This window comes from Pungitius pungitius, chromosome 3 (assembly GCF_949316345.1).
Source record: "Pungitius pungitius chromosome 3, fPunPun2.1, whole genome shotgun sequence".
Taxonomy (NCBI): Eukaryota; Metazoa; Chordata; class Actinopteri; order Perciformes; family Gasterosteidae; genus Pungitius; species Pungitius pungitius.
Window position 1 is genome coordinate 26,403,106 of NC_084902.1, and position 20,954 is coordinate 26,424,059.

The window sequence follows — 20,954 nt, forward strand, 5'->3', positions numbered from 1 at the left end:
CTCACTGCTGCAAAAGAACAACATTGGGTTTCAAAACAAAAACAAGGATGGAGCGGAGGCGTCCAAGCGGTTGTTTGGGTGCATTTTGGGGAATTTAAAGCAACAGGTGCACTTCCAAACACCCAATGACGTCAACTGCAATCATCTCCTGGTCAACGGTCTCTCATCATCTTGCATGACAGTTGATGTGATCACTTTAAATGACCATTCAACCGCTTTCAGTCGGAACATATTGACTTAGGTTTCAACTGCAAAATTTCGTCGAGTAACATTATCACATATTTCAGCTCTGACAATTCGAACCATTTTCAATTCCTATAACTGTTAGATGCTCTTAATAATTTCAATTCAAGAATGCTATCATTCATGGTTAGCACTGTTATTACGTTTCCTTATCAGTGGGGTACCTAAATAGTGAGGATGAATTATTAGGTAATACACTCGGGTTCAGACATCAGGCAAGTGGCTCTCATTTAGAAAAAAACATGCCACAGGCTTCTATATCGACGTCTTTGAGAAGGAAAGATGCACCACGGAGCTCAGTTTCTGCTTAGTTTCCAGATCTCATCTTTATTCCTCTCACTGCTTCCCTGTCAGCCGCCTCACTGTTTCAATAAAACACTTAAAGGAGCGCACGAGGCCTTCAATGAATCACAATAACTTCATTTAGCAAGTGCAGAAATAGATGGCAAATTGTCTAAGGTGAATGGGGTGTAGATATTTTAAGAACCCTGTAAAAGGTATAGGGAACTGCCCCAGATGCTCCCAAGCAGCAGTTATTTGGATCTTGACCCAGACATCCTGTGAAAATCTACCTTCAATAGAAAATACAAAAACAACTGAGATCAAGACGTACAGATGCCCTAATGAACTTCCTCTTATCTTGCACTATGTTATTGTGAGAGAAATCTCTAAACCCTGAAATCCAGTGACAGAACTGGATCTGCTGCCATCCTCGACTCAGACAAGGGTATTTCTTTTATCCATGCTGCTGCTTACCCGACAGCACGTTAATTCCAGCCCACTCTCCTTGACTAAGGATTTTATCTGCCATTTTTTTCTTTCTTTCTTTTTTTATCCATGGTCACAAATAAACATTTTTATTCGTATCCTCCGAAACATCGGGGGGGATTTATGTGGTCCCTGCTTTCTGTCGGTGGCCTATTTAATGCTACAACGCACACTCCTCGCGAGCTGAAACGAAAACATTGCTCCTCACATTTGCCAGTCATGTTTCCTGCCACTCACACCGCCGTGAATCATATTTTCAGGAATGTCGTCGCCCGGGTTTATAGCCAGTGAAACAAACAGTTAGAGCGCAAACAAACACCTTGCCTTGATACAAAAAATTGGACTTAAGAGTAGCCAAATTCCATTTGGCCTTTATCTCACTTTCCAGAGCATTAGTCCATCTGTGGTGACATCGCCGGTCTGGTTTAGTTATTTGTATTTTGATCTTTCTGTTATTCAGTCATCTCCACAGTCAGATGAGGCATTACGCCTAAGAAACACCCGGCCAGTTGTCTCTGGGAGTTTCGGGTTCTATGGAGAAGATTCTGTCAGATAAATGGGAGGTTTCAACTCCCACACGAGTGCAACACTGAATGATGGGATTGAGCTGAAAGTGTAGAGGTCATGGTTCACCTGTTTCCTCAGCGAGGGATGGAGAATTGCTCATGTTCCGTATCCGCCACATGTCGTTTCACTTCAGTCCAATCAGTAACAGACCCCAAACTCTAAACGTCACGTTTGACTGGTACCATTTAGGAAAAGCCAATAATGAGGATTAAAATGGAATAAAATCAACAGTGTCTAGGGCTGAGTCGAGGGTCGCACATTTTGAAAGGCCAACGTCAATGAGTCAGAAATAAAGGTAATTAGGTGCAATTTAGGTAAAGAAGGTCCACCAATCAAGACTGACTCACCACAGAACAGAGTAGAAGTTTAGATGTTGCAGCCCATGTGGCACACAAAGGTTCAGTATGAGAAAGAGTAAAAAAAGATATTTGAAGGAAAGTTAATTATATCTGGACTACACAACAGGATGTAATTCAACACATGTTAAGTGGATTTTAAGTGCATCAAACAAAGACAAACTACCTGGGTAGACCTCTCTCAGAGATGACTCATCATTATCAAAAGCTATACGAAAGGAATGCAGTGGAAAAAACTAAGAGAAAAAGCTTTTTGCACCACAATGATAGTGAGAAAGACTATAATCTACGGTGGCCGAGAAGGTTCAGACAAATACAAAAGCAACAACACAACCGCAAACGCCACAACACAACACGAACGCCGCAACACGAAAATACAAAAGCCACATCACAACCGCAAATGCCACAACGCAACACGAACGCCGCAACGCAACGCGAAAGCGAAAACGGAAGTAGCTGCCCACGGGAGCGAGCGTATTTTGGAGGAACGCCCACGGGAGCGAGCGTATTTTGGAGGAACGGAGCTGGAGGATGGCAGATCGTTTAAGAAGTAAGTGAAACATGATTCCTTACTTTAACTGTAGCCGCAAGGAATCATGTTTCACTTACTTCTTAAACGATCTGGCATCCTCCAGCTCCGGTGTTACGTGCCGACTGGGTTTTTGAACCTACTGGTTTGGCTACGCGTGCGTGTTTGTTTTGCCCCGACAGCGGCAGATGTTGTCTGCCTCGGTCACCTGATCCGTCACACAGTCGCAAACATATTTCTGAAAATGTTCAAAATGTATCCCATATCCAATGCAGCGGTTATGATTGTATAAGTGAGCACTACATCACTGCCACGTATAAAGAAATAAATAAAAGAACATACGTTTATTAAAAGATCGCCACAACCTGGATTCGAACTCGCAGTCGAGCAAAATAGCAAAACTTTATAAGACGGCGGCGCTACGCCGTCGGCCAACCGAGCTGTCAAATGCCGCTACTGATTTCACTACTTATCATGAAATTGCAAATCGTCAGTGGCAAGAACATCTTTTGGTTCAGGGTGAGCCAAGACAACTGGTTTTTGGTGGCGTAGCGTGAAATACATAGTTCTGTCAGGTTTTCTAGCACATTGCCCAAGTAGGATTACTCTCTTAATAACATCTAAACGCGTAGCCAAACCAGTAGGTTCAAAAACCAGTAGGCACGTAACAACGGAGCTGGAGGATGCCAGATTGTTTAAGAAGTAAGTGAAACATGATTCCTTGCGGCTACAGTTAAAGTAAGGAATCATGTTTCACTTACTTCTTGAACGATCTGCCATCCTCCAGCTCCGTTCCTCCAAAATACGCTCGCTCCCGTGGGCGTTCCTCCAAAATACGCTCGCTCCCGTGGGCAGCTACTTCCGTTTTCGCTTTCGCGTTGCGTTGCGGCGTTCGTGTTGCGTTGTGGCATTTGCGGTTGTGATGTGGCTTTTGTATTTTCGTGTTGCGGCGTTCGTGTTGTGTTGTGGCATTTGCAGTTGTGATGTGCCTTTTGTATTTTGTGTTGTGGCGTTCGTGTTGCGTTGTGGCATTTGCGGTTGTGTTGTTGCTTTTGTATTTGTCTGAACCTTCTCGGCCACCGTAATAATCCTAACTTTTCAAATCACAGAGCACTCCAAGTTCAAATTATAGTGCTGAGAGGTTCATTTTCTCTCCGAATGCAAAAACGTTCACTCACTTCGAGCACCGTAAGGGACATTGAAAAGAGTTGATGAAAGAAAAAATCCTCCAATCAAAAGTGAAGCAATTATGTTTTATAGATGCACTCTGGATTTTACAGTAACTTTCTACGAGAATAGAAAAAAAGCCGTCCATTTTAATTTCTTGTGCAGATACTTACTATACTTTGGTTAGCTTCCAGAGGCATGTACGGTATGTTATATCTACCATCATTTAGCTGTCTTACTGTTTTTCTAAAATGGCCACCATTTTTATTACAGAACAAAGTCAGTAAGATTTAAATGGATTCATGTTCACATGTTCACTCATAGTCACCAGCTGAAGTAAATAATAAGTCGTAGCAAAGTTTTAGCTAAAGCTTGCTGTGGCCAACTACGTAAATGCACCTTATGGCCTTTACGTGTATAAATATACTTGAAATTATTACATAACGGCATGAATGGACCTCTGATTGTGAGTAGCGGTAACATCGCCGGCAATAACGTGAACACAGATTCAATTCAGCCGCCTTGCTGAATTTAGACAGCGATTACCGCTCTGCCGAGGGTTCGGGGCACCTTGCCATCGCCATTTGCGTGACCCGGAGCTGAGGGTCGGGGAAGATGTCAGAGCTTGTATTCAGGGCAAAGTTGTCCCTGGTGGATAAACTGCTGACACGGCGTCGTTATCACCGAGACACACAGAGTGTCCCGACACTTTTCAATCAACACTCACTCTTCCCCACCTCCTTTTCTCTCTTGGACACCATTTCAAAACTCAAGTTAAAAAATAGAAGATGAGCTGAATTCCTTTTAAAAAGCATCAAGAGGTAGTGCTTCACATTCAGGGCTAAATAAATGGTGCCCTAAAGACATTCAAAGCTCTTCTTGAAGCCATTGCAAACGCGGACTACGCCAAAGACTTCAGTCGGACTACGCGTGTTTCAGCTCGAGACAGAGGCTTGTCGGCCAAAGAATTTGAGGGGGAACGTCATATCCCTGAGGGGCAGTTACTGGCAGGCCAAGCCCACCGAAACGACCACACATTTTCTCTCCCAGGGGGGTTTGGGGAGTAATTGAAGGAAATGTGTGAAGTGAGGTAGAGCAGCGGTTGTAAGTGCATTCAAGTGAGGGTGGGGGGGGGGGGGGGGCATGAAGCATCCTGTCAGTGGTCTGCCTTATGTTTCAATCAGGTCAGAGATGCACATTCACGGGGTCAAAGCTTCACCGTCAAATGGCCCGTAAAAGGAACCCCGGTTTATTTTTTATTTTTTTACTGGTAGCTGCTGGCGGCTGAGTAAATGAATTATAGAGACTGACTGTAACAGGCAGTAGTAGCTACTGTATCTCCTCATTCTCTCTCTGTCTCTTCACACACATCAAACACTCTTCTCTCACACACACACGTTACTATTATTACACATCTATTACTTATTTAAGTCCCATGGCTTTGGTATTTAATTAAATAGGGAGCTATAGTAATAATTCTCATGAATATTTTCCAGGTCTGAACCTGTACTTGTGTGTTTATACAACAAGTGAAGCAGTGGTATTCGGGTGTGTGTCCAAACACCTCATCAAAAAAGTGTGACCTTTTTTATTATTAAGTATGTGAAATGTCAGTTTGGTTATGCAGAGTCCTTCCACTTTATTTTTCTAAAACACACTGTCATTAGGTGAGAACCAGGACACACACCCGGAGAAGGACAATTAAATGTGGTCGCCTTGCTCTGACTGTGAAACTCAGAGTTGGAGCTCCCTCTATGGGTGAGCGCGGTCACATGACCGTGCTGGACTCCATCCCAGTGAGTCCACAGGATGTCATCTCTCATGAGGATTTCATTCTGACCTAAGCAGCTTTCTTTGTACAACCACACAAATGAATACACCTATTATAGTGAACTTTAAAAGTTTTAAAATCAATTTAGAAATCATATCCTTTGCTGTCCATCAAACCAGTCAGTGAAAACAGAAAAACTGAATTAAACTCAATAATGACTTTTTAATGCGAATGCATTCAGATCAATCATGTTTAGCTGTCACCAAAAAGTATGACAGTGTTGTTTGCATAACAATGCAGATTGAAAGAGCACAAAATGTTACGCTCTTGCTTCTACAACACCATTAACTACAGCAAGGAGACACGCATGTATCACTGAATGTGGTTGTCAGTAATGCTAGGTGGGTCGTTTGAAAAAACTGGATCTGTGTGGGTGGAGGGATAACAAATTCCGAGGCTCTGTAGGAATAGCTTACTGTTATTTTGAGTATGTGGTAGAGAGACTTATACGTGGGTGAGGAAGGAGTCAGGTTTTTTTTTTACAGAAGTGGCAAGGAAAGGAGTAGTCTCGTATCTGAGAGTAGGATGGTGTGATGACGGTGTGTGTGTGTACACAGAGCATATTTGGAGGTGTTTCTGGAGGTGTCTGCATGTGTTGGGGGGGCTTACCTATTCACAGTCCTCTCCCAGTGTGTCAGTGACTCCATAGTGCTTCAACCTGGCCATCACTCTTTTCCCCATCTGGTTGAGGTCAGAAATGTAGGTCGCCTCCAACTGAAGCTCCCGCTGGTGCCTGTGATGGAGGGATTCAACGTTACCGAGGAAACAGACTGAAGCATTAAAACCGGTCCAAAGGGCCGGAGGTTAAATTAGACTAAAGTCCGCATTTCACATAGAGCATCTAAACGGAAAATCCATTTAAGCGCTACAAATTGGTATTATTAATGTTAGCATTGATTCATATAGGCAGCATTTTCAATTTAGCGTAATACTAGTCAGCTAGTTTTTATTTGACTAAATATTATTTCAACCCAGAATCCCAATAAATCCCAATCACAATGTACAGTATATAAGAATATAGAAATGTGCCAATATGCAGAACTTAAAAATCACTATAACAGCAACATAAATAAGTATAATAATTGAATGATGTGCATGAGTTGACAGTTAATCCTCAATCATGAGTCTTTTTTTATAATTATATACGTCTAAAACCAACAACGCAATCTTGATTAGTGATGAATCATTTGTTTCATTGTCATAAAAAAGTAGCACCAGAGTAACATTTGTTAACTTCATGTCTGGTTTATCCTGAGGACGCCCTTTGTTAAATCTAAAAGTACAACGTGTTCTGAAATATGTGTCTTTATGTGGACGTGCTTAAACATTTGTATAATTTATTTTATAGGACGTGGTGCTTCATATAAATAAGCAATCCCTCTGCCTAAAGAGGCTGGCATCAGGAACCCTGCCTTAGTAACACACACATCGTGCCAGACTTACCTGACTGTTGTTCCGCTGGTCAGGTTGCTATTGGAGACCAGAGCTTCGGCAGACAAGAACTCAGCTCGGATAATCTCTGGGGTTAGTTGCACGCCTGAGCCTTCGGACCTGAACAAAAGCAAACACGAAGCGATTACTACTGGAGAAAATGCTTCCAAAAACCTGTTCAATGGGACCCGGAGCTGCGTGCGCTTACCGTGTGTCCACTAGTGGCGGAAGATGGTCAGGAAGTCCGGGGAGAGTAGGAGGTGCTGTGAGTGGAAGTGTATCTGTGCTGTAGTTGATAGACCTATAGAGGACACACACACCGTTTTCCCCCTGAAGAGCCAGACCACAAATCACCGGAACGAGATAATGGTTGGATATCTGCTCCACCTTAGGCAGATCAAAGGACCGCTTCGGGTTGTTTGAAATCGCAGTTTGATCGGGAAAGAAAAAAGATCTCCCGAGTGAAAGTTGCTGCCACGTATGGGTATGAAATATAATTAAATACAGGTTTGGATTTGGAGCCCCTGCCCCCAGGCCCCGATTAAGGCAGGTACATGGGAGAACGGTTTGCAATTTGAAGTACATCATCTCATTTTGGGAGTTTGGTAGACGTTTACCATTTAAATCATATCACCTCCTTCTCTCCTGAACTTGAACTTGTCATTTGTGAGGAGGCAGACATTAGATCCCTTAGATATCAAACCTGCAGCAAAGCATCAACCCACGTTCTGGCAGCGGAAAGATGTCGACTTTGTTCAAAATGGCAAATTAAGTAAGTTGTTTGTTTCAGCTGCACGGTGCGTGGAAATGCCTGTTTTGTGTACGCAAGAAATTCACAGAATTTACCGTGCATTCATGTAGTGGTAGACCAAAGGTCAAATGGCTAAAATGAAATGAAAAAAATGGTGCTTTAGTATATTTAACAAAAAGAACAAATCATCTTTATTCAATGTAAATAGTACCTCGGCATGTACCATTGGGTCAAAAGGGTAACACAATCTTCAATAATTGCTGGCGTGCTAATCAATATGTCATTGCTGCAGAGAAGACAAATGGGTTCAGTGTGAACTCATTTGCGTTATACTTAGTCCACGCAACATAGTGATTTAGTACTTAGTATTCAGTGCTTAGCATGTAAATTTGTTCGGGAACAGCGGCTGTGTCGACCAGCTCGTCTCTTAACCCTCTCTGGCGCTTGGTACCGAGCGGGTGGCGAACAGTCACTTGATGATGAAATCAGCCACCTGCTTCAGCAGAAAGCAGTGAGCGCACCACATGGGACAGCCCTGTGCTGTGTTCACTACAGCAAAACGGCAAAATATCATCATTTAGTCACTAAGTAAAGACAGTGCTGGACCTTAGAAGCCATATGATACGGTATTTCTCTCTAAATATAAAATACTAGCAAGAAGGAAGTATTTGACAGTACTTTCTCCCCAAATGGTGGAGAATTTGTATTATTCCTTTAAAATTAGTCAAACAAACTGAAACTAGGGCAGATCACTGCAGTCGTAAAAATGAACATCACTTCAATCTTCACTGCAATCAAGAGAAATTGTGTGTGTGTGTGTGTGTGTGTGTGTGTGTGTGTGTGTGTGTGTGTGTGTGTGTGTGTGTGTGTGTTTGGGCGTGTGTAGATGTGTGTTTCAGTGTGGGTTTGGATGAAATCAGAGAACACAAGATTAATGTTAAAATAATGTCATAATATGTCAAAACTTTAGGGACTATTTGATAAAATAGCTTGTAAACTACTGCACATGAGTTATTAATAAGCCCTAGTAATTGCCCATGTAGTCCTCACCAAAAACAACAATAAGGAGAGCCAGAGAAAGTGAAGTGATTTGCAAGCTGTCAAATAAATAAGTCTAGACTCCAGACGGAAACAACACACATCCCACTCCCATTGTAAAAATCTGCATCCAACTAAATACGAGTCTGCCGCCAACAAGAACACAGAGAACCGCCAGACCACAACACCTATGCCGCTTAGATATCATCCCTGAATCATCATTGGAATACAAATGTGACCGTCAACACGTCCCTACAGCACAGACGGTTTCTGTGGCGCTGCCTCGGAGATGATAAATGAGATCTCAAGCTATTAAAAACTCAAGCTGAGAGAAAGGGTGAATTAAATCTTTTGTCATGTTATTGTTGCCGCTGTTACCACTATTCACAATCAGAGCTCCATTTACAGACAATAGATGCTATGTAGCAGACGTTACACAACGGGTGCGAATCTGCAATCCGCCGTGATTACTTTCCCACTTTAGTTGATACTTTTGCATACTTCAGATCGAAGTGGGGGCGTATCGGGAGCTGCCTTCGCCTATCGACACTCTGAAAAGAGACCCGCCCTCCTCTGACTCTTGTTTCAGGTTCATGGCCAATCATACAGCGAGAATTACCCAATCAGGGGTGAATAGGACGAGTCTTCACAGAATTAGGGTGGGATTATTTGCATGGGATGCTGCATTGAAGACAACTCTGAAAACACGGGAAAAACCCCGTCCCATTATTGATGCAAAACGGGACAATTCCGTATTTCAAGGGACGGGTGGCAACCCTAGGCTGCAGTAACTACAATAGCTGAAGAGTAAGCCGCAGCTAGCTTTAGCTAAAACTGTGCTACTACTTACTATTTAGCTGTTGACTGTTACAGGCCTGAAAGATATGGACAGCAGAGAAAGCAACAGCCCCTTTCCCCTCTGTAACCAAGTAGTCAAACTTGAGGTTCGGTTTTAGGCTGGAACCTCTGGTGGATTACACCCCGTCTTTTAGCTTCTGGGTGGCTGCTGTCAGTGCAGTGTGAGGGGCACTCTGGTTCAACTTGACATCTTACACATTCATGAAATTGAGTTCTGGCCTACCTGAGAGGCGCACACTCACTGGTGAGAGCAGGTCGTTTGGACAGAAACTTCCAGGTAGGCGGATCAAAATTCTTCCACGTCATGAGCCCTGCAATCACTTCCTGGTGGAGAAAACAACAAGCCACATGTTCATTGGTCCAATCAGGTATAAATCAGGAGCTTGTTTCAGATTAAATATATAGTACAGATAGTTCATTTTGAAGTGTATGAAGTGTATGAAGTTCTTGCTGATTCCAAATGAACCCTTTAGAAACAGATTGAGGCCGAGGTATAAAAGGTACTCTGTGTTCTCTAAGATAAAATTACTATTTTTTGTCAAAGTGGCTTAGAGGATAACCAAGATTCAGCTTCACTTCCCGTCAGACTCTCTGACAGAAAGGTACAGTAGGGAATGTTCACCTCCCTACCTCCCTAAAAGTCACCTTGTGATCCAGCGGCTTCTGAGTGTGTGGGGTTTGTGTGCCTCTGCCACACATGTTGCTCTCAGGGATTGTGTACCTGCACATAGAAAGCAAAACAATCAGGTCTATAGCTGGGTATTATCTTATGTAAGCACAGAGAATACTTTATTTTCTTAGCTAGAGACATACAGGGTATAACTATGAATAGCTATGTGTTGTTATTACCGGGGCAGAGGACAGAGGTGGAATTCCGGGTCACTTTCCAAGTATTTAGGGGTTGGTTTGTAGGCCTGCAGGGCTGGATCTGGATCCTAGAATGCATGAAATAAACACATAAGTAGCTTAAATCATACTGATGTGCACCAGTTATGCTGTACAATAACAATGGTATATATCACTGGCTTACAAAGATTCGGAGTGGATTTGCTGGAAAAGGTCTGAGCAGGGCTTCGGGGGCAGTGAAGGAGAGTCGTGCGACCTTCACTTCGCCCTCGTCATCATCATGCGGCTGTCCCTCCAATGTTTGGGAATCCACTGGCGTGGAAGAACTCGCTCTGACCTCATCGGGCACCAGCTCGGGCACCAGCTCATCCTGGCAACAACACATTGAGAGACGTTTTCAAAACGAGATGGGAATGAGCGGGAAAAAACATTTATAGATATATTTCTCTCATATTGAAATGTGTACGTTGTATTCCCGGAAACCGAGAGTTACCGGAGCTCCAGTGCGAAGTGGTCGGGCCAGAGTGGCGGGCGTGTAAGAGTTAAAAGCCTCCCAGACTGACACAGGCCGGTAGCCCATTAGCTTGTAGTGCTGGGGAACCTAGAACAATACCAACATATAGGGAATATGGTTATTACAACAACACAGACACAGAGCAACAGAGATGAGGAACACACAGAGCTGGAAAAGCCTGAACAGTTTTTAGTATTTGTTGATGCAGCCACAGGGGCTCTTCTCATTCAGCTGGGAAGTCACGTGTTTAGAGCAGTGGTTCTCAACTTGTCTGGCTCCGGGACCCACCTTTACCCCTTAATGACAAGCCGTGACCCAATTTGATCGGTCAACGGGGGGGGGGGGGGGGGGGTTAATTTTAATTTTCCCATGCGAAGGCCCGTGACCCACTACAAACGGGTGGCGACCCACCAGTTGAGAAGCACTGGTTTAGAGTATGAATTGTAAACTCAAGCAAGCAGAGTGTCGAACACAGAATACCTCAAATATAATCTACGTTTGGGTTGTTACCTTGTCTATTAATTACAATTGTTTAACAGGGAGGAAGCTACATTTTGGCAATGGTGAGAGATTCCTTTCCACCTTCATGCTCAGCCCCTACAATGAATTTATAATAAACTGTAGCCGGCATAAACACAGTAATAAACCCAGTGAAAGATTTTTTCTATCACATGAAGAAATCCTGATTCTTATCATATTAAGCTTTAAACCTCAGTATTTATACCGTTTCACGGCAAACATATGCTATGTTTCTGGTTTGCTGCACAAAAATGTAAATGCATCATATCAAATATATTATATCATATAGAATTAAATTTTATAAACAACACCCAGTAGCATTACTGAAAGAAACTCATATTTAGTGGGGTGATGTTGCAGATGCTTACTTGGAGCTTGAAGAAAGGAATGCATGTTGTCACAGTCACATCGACAGGCTCCACAGGCACCGGCACCAAACTACTGGGAGCCTGGAAATATCAAGGAGACAAATGGCCTTATTTGTTTGTGTGAAAACCGAGGCTTGTTTTTCAGCGTTGCCTCCAGAACAAGAGAGATTTAATCAGTGCTGGAACGTGAGCTTCCTCTTCAGTTCCATGGCTAGATCAAAGAAAGCATTCAGGGCACAAATAATGGATGAAAATTGTTTCATGTGTGTGACGATTGGCTGCACCCACTTTTAAAAGTCAGAGCCCATTTAGGTAGTTTAGGATTCCAATTAACAACGAGTCAAAGCCTGGTTAACGAAGAAGTGGTTCAGCGATCCTGTTGCAGGCTGCTGCTTTTATTTTTTGACATTGATGGGGAATCATATTTCATACTAATTACTTGCAGAACAGCTTTCATTTTTATTAATTTTGTCAGCTATGTAACATCAACACTCACCAATGGGTCATTTTCATCAGCAAAAACGGGGAAAGCAAAAGGGAATACTTTGTCTGGCGAGATCTTCAGATCACAAGTCGTCTTGTCTTCAACTAACAAAGGTAAGAGAATAAGCACGTCAAGATCTGTAGTTTTTGAAAAGAAACGCAGCAGCTCTTAATGCATGATTAAATGCAGGTAGCATTATAAATAGCCCTTTCCCTGAGGCATGCATGCATGTTCTAGGACAGCCAGAGGAAGAATCAATATTACCTCTGAGAATGAACTCAAGAAAGCATGCTTTACTGACAGGTCACGACAAGATTACTTCTGAATGAGGAGAGTATGAGATAATGAAAACCTTTCTTTGCCATGGGCAAGTTCTTCATGCTGCCGGACAGTTTCTTCAAACAGGCCAGTCTCCGGTTCATGCGACATCGGATCACCATCTGCGAGGGAGAGCAGAGATGTGAACTCACGGTCACATCAAGCTCCAATCTCAGAAGGAGGTACATGGACTCAGTTAACTTGAATTATCTCACAACTAGGAAAGGAGAAGCAAACTCTTTCTGTGTCATATAGAGGCCATGTACAGAACAGAATAGCATATATTAGCATGAGGAGTTTACATAAGGCTGAACTAGAGACGGGCACTGGGACACTTGTCCACTCCCGAGGGCCGAGGGTAAAGCATGTGTGTGCCTCTGATGTATGTCTCTATGCAAATGCATTTGCATAGATGCATGTGCGGGTGTGTTTACCTTACGTGCCGCCTGCTGGAACAGTCTGAGGGCTCTTCGTTTCAGCTCCCACTGAAAACTGGAGTGGAACTGGAAGGATGGGCCTCCCTCGCAGGCCTGAAAGAGGTCAGAGCGCTTATTGCTGAACAGATTTCATGAGGGATCAACATGGAGATTAAAAAGAATAAATAACAGTAATATATGAATAAATAAGTAATAGATAAATGAGAGCCAGGTGTTTTCTATAAAAAAAAAAAACACATCAACACAACCCTACCTGTCCTGCTTCACACAACACTCGTTTGGAGGAAAGTTCAGGCTTCCCAGCAGCAAAGTCTTCCTCGTGCCGTCCAGCTCCCCTTTTGACCTACAACAAAAAGAGCGCATAGGGAGATTGGTATATGACAGGGGGCAAAAAGGGGATGCTGCACTATTCTCACTAAAACTTTGAGAGTAGCGGTAACGCAAAACAATATTACGACAAGTTTATCCTCTGGAGTAGGGACGCCTTGAAATGCTTTGTAAAAGTATAAAGTAAGTAAGAAATAAGCTTGAAGATGTCTTAATTCTTCGGAACCGAGGCAACCAAGACAATAACCCTGTCGAGTATGATCTCTTTCGTTTGGGGGAATGATATGTCACGGTATCACTGAATCGCCTGAGTATGACCTTTTTTTTTTACAGCAATCAAAAAAACAAAGTCAAATTGTCATTGTCCCAATCCTCGTGCTGGAAAGAAATTCATGGTTAAGCAGGAACGGTTTTAATCCAATCCTGTGAGACAAACAGAGGAGCACGCATTCGATGTGGAGTTATTTATGTTCTTGCCTGAAGTCAAGACCCCAACGACACTCTATAAAAGATACTAGATCACCCCGTTGTAAAAACAGCACATAAAATACTAGAGTGTGGTAAAATTAGGCTGTAAACACAGAATTTATGGCCGTGTGTGTGAGACTGTGTGTGTGTGTGTGTTATAAACAGTGTAGGTGGAGAGGAGTCAGAGGAGGAAGTCCTGTTAAGTGTCTGTGAGAGTTCTGTCAAATATTCAAATAACTTTTTACTGAGGAAACACAAACACTCATATCTCAAAAGTGAGGCCATTTTGTCTAGGTTCTGTATATTTCCTCTGTGAATCAATATAATCAGTCACAAAGGCAGCATGACAGGGTGCAAATCAAAGTGTGGATCTAACAACACAACAGCTGGATCACGGTGTGACATTGGTATGCGCCGGGTGCCTCACTCCCGACACGTCTAGTAAATGTCACGTTGGGGCCTTAGAGGAAAAGCAATGCTAAATCTGTATTTCCTAATGAATGAAGATTAAGCAATTAGACGCCAAAAAAATATTGAAGTTAAAAAGTCTAAGTTAAACAAAATTAACAAAAGAGGTAATTCACGAACCTCTGAGAATAACAAGGGCCACTGAAGTGAAAATCTTACCATGTATTCATGCAGCTGGATCTCTCTCTCCTCTGCTATCTGCCGCCGGGTGAGCTCTGACACGGGGTCCTTACCAAGATGGACTTGCCTAAGTCAAATATATATATATATATATATATATATATATATATATATTATATGATCTTTTAGTACACAACATTCATTTCATACTGAATTTGGGCCTACCATCTGAGCTGGTTGGTTTGCTCGTCCTTCACATTTTGTTGAACCTTTTTCATGAAGCGGGCTTCTTTCATCTGCCTGTTCTGCAGAACATCTGTGCTGCCACAGGATATGGCTGAAGTAAAAAGGGCACCGCCAAAATAAGACACTTCATATGCATAACACGAAATGCCCTTCATCATGGGAAACAATACTGTACAAAAGAACAATACAACAGGACCCTAAAATAGTAAGTCATAACATACAATAAGTTTAAGGGGCAACATGAATGTCACAAAAACTCTTCAGCAAAAAGAGTCAAAGCGTTGGGGGACATGTACCTTCCCTCAGGTCTTTAGAGCTGAGCTTATCAATGCCTTTGATCAGCATCTTTGCCACCCCTGCGGGAGTGCAGACATCTACGTAAGGCTTCGGTCCGAGCTTAACACCGGCGTGGTCCGTCAATGTCTAGAGAGCAGATAAAGAAATGACAAAAACCAACAATAATTGCAAGATTACAAGAACATTTTAAATTGACATGACAAAAACTCAAATGTTCTGAGATTAAAGTGACTGTTTGGACTAGTGTTTTACTTGTCAAAGAAACCCATTTCATTACTTTGCAAGGTACTGAATGCTGATACCCCATTTTTTAAATCTTCACATCTATTGTAAATAAAGTGTCAATAAACAATTTAACAATTGACTAATGTCAGCATAAGAATTAATTAATAAACTACTTAATCTTCTAATACACAATACATAAATGTTACTGAACCATATGCACTACCTTGGATCTGTCGGCCGCATTGGTCGACCTGTATTTGGTTTTACTTTTAGGGGGCGTTTGGCTGGAAGGTGAAGAAGGTCCTTTGGATTCTACAGGCCTTGCATCTCCATGCCCCGTCTTTCTCTTCAGCTCACTGTGATGCAGAAAAATAAGCCACTAGAGTACATGTTACGTTGAACGTTTTGTAATTCTGGTAGAACAATTCGAGGCAGAAAGTAGGAACATCTGGATAACCAGTGGTGGTGAGAAAAGCAATTGGCTTGTTTTTGTTGCGCTGTCCAGGGTGGGCTCTCGTGGCAGAATGGGACCGGCTCTAAGTTGGGTGTTTGTACAATGATATATGGACAACGGGGAGGCTGAGCACTGAGGTCAGCAAACAGGTAATTCATTTTCATTATATTTACATTTCTTCAGCTGTTACGTGTCAGTGTCCCCTTCATGTAATTGGCGGGTGGATGCTAATTAAAAAAGACATCTCGATATAGATAAAACAGCATCCCAGTCGTCTTTATTGACTGCAGAGTTGACGCAACAACTCTCACACAATAATAGCTAAACATCATAAACGTCCCAAAGATTTACTGGGTTTATGTTGAGGATTTATTGCAAGGGTGTGCAATGATGGAAAATGCAACATGCAAGCAAAGCCAGTCGAGATATGAAAATGATCTGTGTATTTTAGGAACAGCCTGCGTCAGATAAGTCAGGCAGGAGAAGCCAAGCAACAAGCGATGATCAGGCCTCAGTTTCATCTGGAAAAACATTTCTTAATCTTTTGATAGCACAATTCTCATCTTGTATATGGTTGCGTGGCAGGGAACGACAAACAGAGGGGGAATGTTTGGTAATATGCTTAAAAACCATCGGGAGGCATATTAATCTTGATATCAATGCACCAGCTACGGAGGAATTTCAATGAATTATTAACCTTTGGCTTGAGATAACAGCAGGACAGTGCGTGGATGGAGCTACTTCTGTGTGATGGATGACACCATCTTTTCTCATGGGAACAGAGTCAAATATTAGCTTTCACACTGGCAGCAAAAAGCACCTAATGTGAACTTCTAACCAGCTCACAAGCCCAGTTTCCAGTTGAATCCAGTTGGGTGCTTGTTCTTTCCCCAACATGGACTGCCTAGTCTGGTAATTAGTTTGCACATGCAAGCTGTCATGACAACCAACTGAAGCACCATGGGGAAGAACTGAGTTAATTACATTGTGTCAACCTGAAAGATCTCACACTGTTGGCAAACAGCAATGTGTGCTGTAACTTCAGTACTGAGATTAGGGATTGTCCTCCGCTTAACACATTCTTGGTCGACTAATACTCGCAATAATTAGTTGGTTTTGAGTTCCTCTACAAAAAAATTGAATAAAACACTTAAAATGTTGTGGTTACCAGAGATGTGCTCAAAGGTCTCTTGGAAAGTAGTGATTGACAGGTCATTGACCTGTCATTGACCTGTCAATCACAATGAAGCCCGCCTTAAAGCACACCTTGCTTTATTCGACTAAATGGGACATTTTGTACTAAAATAAATGGTATCATAGACCCTACTTGTAAAACATGTTAGAACATTTTATACTATTTTAGTACTCTAATTACACTCTATTTTCATATATGTAAATACATCTCAGAGGAGTAATCTGCTACTGGTTATTAGAGTAAAAATGATCAACACGTTATGGGATTATGGGATGAATGTGGCCGAGATTAATGCAATAAAATATTTTACCGCAGTTAACGCAACCTGCAAAACCGCCGCGAGCTGCAACCAATTAGATCGGAGAGACTGAGACGGTAGTTGAAGATGGAGAGAGCTTTTGCATAGGAAGTAAACAGAGGCAAGACATGTGCAGAGGAATTCCTCCACATGTCCAACAGAAGGGGATGAGTGGCAAACGGACCACTTTAGGCACCGCTAGGCTAAGATAGCTGCTGGGCTACTTCCATCTCCATCTACTGTGCGTGGCACAAAGTCTGCAGAGGACCACCACTGTGTCCCTAAAATATAGTGGTCTTGGAAAATGTCCTGGCTAAATGTGGGGAGATTATTAGCACTTCAAAGACAGACGTCAAATTATGGACAGTTAAGAGGACAGCAGGAAGTGTCGCTAGTTCAACATGTTCAACCCGGTGGGATTCTGCCTGGGAGACAATCAAACATGTGTAGTTTTGAGTTTAAAATACAATTGAACAACAGTCTCTGAAACACACTTTTGAAAGTGATAACTCATTACTTGTAAGATTTAGCCTTTAGAAAATTTTAAAAAAAACTTTTAAACCCAATTAATTGTGATTCAATCATTTCAAAATGTGTGATTAAGTAGTTCATCTTTTTTTAATCTATGAACAGCAAGTAAGGCACTTCATTATTAGCTTCACTTTTCAGACCTGGGTGCTGCTGAAAGGTGTAAAGTGCAGTAAATAATCGTCATCACCGCTGGTTGAATACTTCCTGCTGGCTCCTGGTCAGCTGATAGTACTGTCAGTGCAGATACTGGTGTCTGTGCACTTTTAATGCCCGTAGTGAAGCTAGAAAGAATACCTAGAGTCCCATCGTTTTTCTGGCGAACAGAGCTTAGAGGATTTCCTCAACACACAATCAACCGCTGTGATTACCTTAAGGTCAGGTGAGGGGCGGAGCTTCCGGCGATGGTACAGAGGTACGGTCTGGAGTTGAACTGTAGAATGATCAGCTGGATGGTGACCTGACAAGTCTCATACTGGAGAGGAGTGAAGGTGACCACAATCTTCTCTTCACCGTTGGCTGGTATGACACCTGGAGGAGTCCACAGGAATCTCAGACAGTGACTCCTGCATTAAGCCACCAGCAGCAACTGACTAAATGGACAGCATACAATTATCCTAAACTAAGTCAGTTGCAAACCAATGAATATATTTTTTTGCCCACTGTACCGGGTAGGTGTGTAACGTGACCAGGGTGTATTATGTGTCTAGAGAGGGAAAAAAGCGCTAATAATACCCATTTGTATCTCTTTTTCTCATTCTAGGTTTGCACGCAAGTTAAAACTTAAGCTGTAATTGTAAGTGCTGATTTCCGCCATGTGTTATGATGCTTCCCAGACCATGAATACTGCTTAGAGGAAACTGAAGGCATCGTTCAGGTTCTGTGCTGACTTGTTTTATACACAACCAGTCAAAGGTCTTGAGAAAACACAGCACACCTTCTCTCCTTTTGAGTTACGTCCTCAATTTGGTGAGCAAAATGAGAGCCATCAGTGGAAAAAATAGTTTGTTCATTTATTCTACTTTAAAGGCAAATTCCAAAACGCATCACAGTAAAATAAAGCTTAATTCAAAACACAAACGTGTACAAAACCTGTGCGGGGCAATAAAAAGGCAGGTTGATGTGAAATGAAATGATTGCACTAAATCATACCAGTAAGGGGATGGATGGAAAATGACTCGTGGGGCTCAATGACGTACACCTGGAACTCAAAGTCAACGGGGCAGCTGCATCTCAAAGGAATGGTATGTCGAACACTAGAGAAAGGGGGAAAAAACAAAGACAGATGTGAGTTTTTGTCTGAGGGGGGACACCAACGGGTGAATGGGAGCATGTTCGGCTGCACGGAAGAATACAAAGTGACAGCAGAGCCCTCCGGCAGATGGGAGGTCAGAATCCCAACACATACTGTACCACACACACCCACACACACCTTCGTCCAAGTGGTACGGCCGATAGGTCAATATGAGCAGGGACATGCAGGTCATCGATGACGGGGTAAGCGTGAACTGGAATCAGCAGGTTCTCTTCCCCCTTGGAAACGAGTGTGGGTAAGGTCGTAAGAACAAGAAAAGAGAGGAAGCATTAGAAGATAGGAAAATGAGACGCATAAGTGACATCTCAAAGTAAACACGGGAACGCATCATCAAAGCACAGACGGGAAAGCAGCTTGGAATTGTTTCTAATAATGTAAAGTCCTTTGAGACTCACTTGTGATTTCCAGCTTCCACTAAAAAATCTAAAGATGTTAAGTAAAACCAACAGCAGACTGCTGGACCCTGACCTTGCAGTGAACCCGAATGCAGTCGTAGAAGTAACGCCACTCGTCGGGGCAGAGCCTGACCGTCAGTGTGTAGGCGAGCCCGGGGATGAGTCGATACTTTAGACAGATTGGAAAGAGGTTGAGTCCTTAGAAACGACACTGATTGCGCTTTACCGACAAGTCATGTTGGTTTTAGGTCAACAATTTGCAATAAAAATTTGGAGAAAACATACCTTTTTTGTATAAGCTATTTGGAAATGCTTGGTTTGAGTGGGGATGATGTGAATATTCATGACTTCAGATGAGATGTTGATTAGTTTCTAAGAGGGGAAAGGGGAGAGAAGAGGTTTTCCATCCAATCATGTGTCCTTGAGAAAACCATTTCCATAATCTTGGTGTATACATCCAGTCTACAGTGCCTCCTCATGCATGGGATGAAATCAGGGCCTATTCAATTAAATCAAATCTAGCCTGGAGGGAATCCAAATGAGATGAATGTATGTGGGGACCAACTTTTTACAATTATTTCAACTCTTTACTGCAACGTCTTACCTGTTTCATCAAACATTGACTGAAAAAGACTCTGAAGGGAAGAGTTATGAATTGTTGAAAAAAAGTATATCAACGGTATTATTCTCACCAGGTTTTTTGTGTAATCCTTCCCCAGCTCAAACCCACTGAAGTGAAGTTCTGGTGGCTCTGCTTGAATCAGGCTGTTGCTTTTTAGTTTGGAAAAGATTTCTATAAGCAGGAAAAAAATAATAAGTTTAATGTAATATAAGCCAACAGGGTTTACATAAATCATTAAAGTGTCAGGCTGAATACAGTGTAAAGCCATCAGAGAGCTTCAGGGCTCATGCTTAATATGTACTTGTTTCCAGCAGATGATTAGGAGTGTTGGCTCTGCTCCTGCTCTCCTCCACCAGCTGGCCCAGCGGCAAAGAGGTCCCCCTCCTGAAGGGCTTCCACAATGTCTGAGAGGCAGCAGGGGCGACCTCCATTCTGGCAAAAAGGTCAGCTCTGGCTCCTCATGAGAGAAATGACACAATGCTGGAGGACAGACAAGGAGGGATCGTTGTGTTAAGAAATATTGTGTTGAAAAACCTATGATTTATAATACAGTGAATTCAATTAGTTAGTTGAACATGTTTTTATTAGATACACAGGTAAATACAGATATATAAATGCATGTATATAAAATATTTAGTTATAAATTGACATGTATACGCAGTTACATATTCACACATGTAGATGCACATTTACTAAGATATATACACATCATTTTATATGTGTATATAATATACATATTTATACATGTACCAAAACGTCTGTTTTTATGCATATTCTCACATCTATATAGGTATATATACATATTGACACAAATGTATGTTCCAATATTTCTATATGTGACTATGTTTATATGTATACATGTTTATATATGTATACACCTTTATAGAATTACATGTACCTATACATATATGTAAACTTATTTAAAAGGTGCAGAAAGGTTTAACACCTTCTCACTTATTCCCTTCATTTTG

At 42.2% G+C, this 20,954-nt stretch overlaps 1 protein-coding gene across 1 annotated transcript in view; it reads right to left on the minus strand.

Annotated features, from left to right (window-relative positions):
- cfap221 (cilia and flagella associated protein 221) overlaps positions 1 to 20,954 on the minus strand; it is a 57,891-nt gene that overhangs the window by 36,047 nt on the left and 890 nt on the right. Inside the window, exons 2-25 of the mRNA XM_037467448.2 lie at positions 20,285 to 20,463; positions 20,054 to 20,154; positions 19,647 to 19,733; positions 19,435 to 19,530; positions 19,084 to 19,184; positions 18,804 to 18,907; positions 18,023 to 18,182; positions 15,400 to 15,532; positions 14,951 to 15,077; positions 14,634 to 14,745; positions 14,448 to 14,535; positions 13,279 to 13,368; positions 13,023 to 13,118; positions 12,623 to 12,710; positions 12,283 to 12,374; positions 11,787 to 11,867; positions 10,879 to 10,986; positions 10,570 to 10,755; positions 10,389 to 10,474; positions 10,185 to 10,260; positions 9,763 to 9,863; positions 7,101 to 7,193; positions 6,905 to 7,012; positions 6,071 to 6,194 (exon numbers count right to left, since the gene is read on the minus strand). Of these exons, the coding sequence (XP_037323345.2) occupies positions 6,071 to 6,194; positions 6,905 to 7,012; positions 7,101 to 7,193; positions 9,763 to 9,863; positions 10,185 to 10,260; positions 10,389 to 10,474; positions 10,570 to 10,755; positions 10,879 to 10,986; positions 11,787 to 11,867; positions 12,283 to 12,374; positions 12,623 to 12,710; positions 13,023 to 13,118; positions 13,279 to 13,368; positions 14,448 to 14,535; positions 14,634 to 14,745; positions 14,951 to 15,077; positions 15,400 to 15,532; positions 18,023 to 18,182; positions 18,804 to 18,907; positions 19,084 to 19,184; positions 19,435 to 19,530; positions 19,647 to 19,733; positions 20,054 to 20,154; positions 20,285 to 20,414 (2,568 nt within the window). The 5' untranslated portion in view covers positions 20,415 to 20,463. The remainder of the gene's footprint in view (positions 1 to 6,070; positions 6,195 to 6,904; positions 7,013 to 7,100; positions 7,194 to 9,762; positions 9,864 to 10,184; positions 10,261 to 10,388; positions 10,475 to 10,569; positions 10,756 to 10,878; positions 10,987 to 11,786; positions 11,868 to 12,282; positions 12,375 to 12,622; positions 12,711 to 13,022; positions 13,119 to 13,278; positions 13,369 to 14,447; positions 14,536 to 14,633; positions 14,746 to 14,950; positions 15,078 to 15,399; positions 15,533 to 18,022; positions 18,183 to 18,803; positions 18,908 to 19,083; positions 19,185 to 19,434; positions 19,531 to 19,646; positions 19,734 to 20,053; positions 20,155 to 20,284; positions 20,464 to 20,954) is intronic.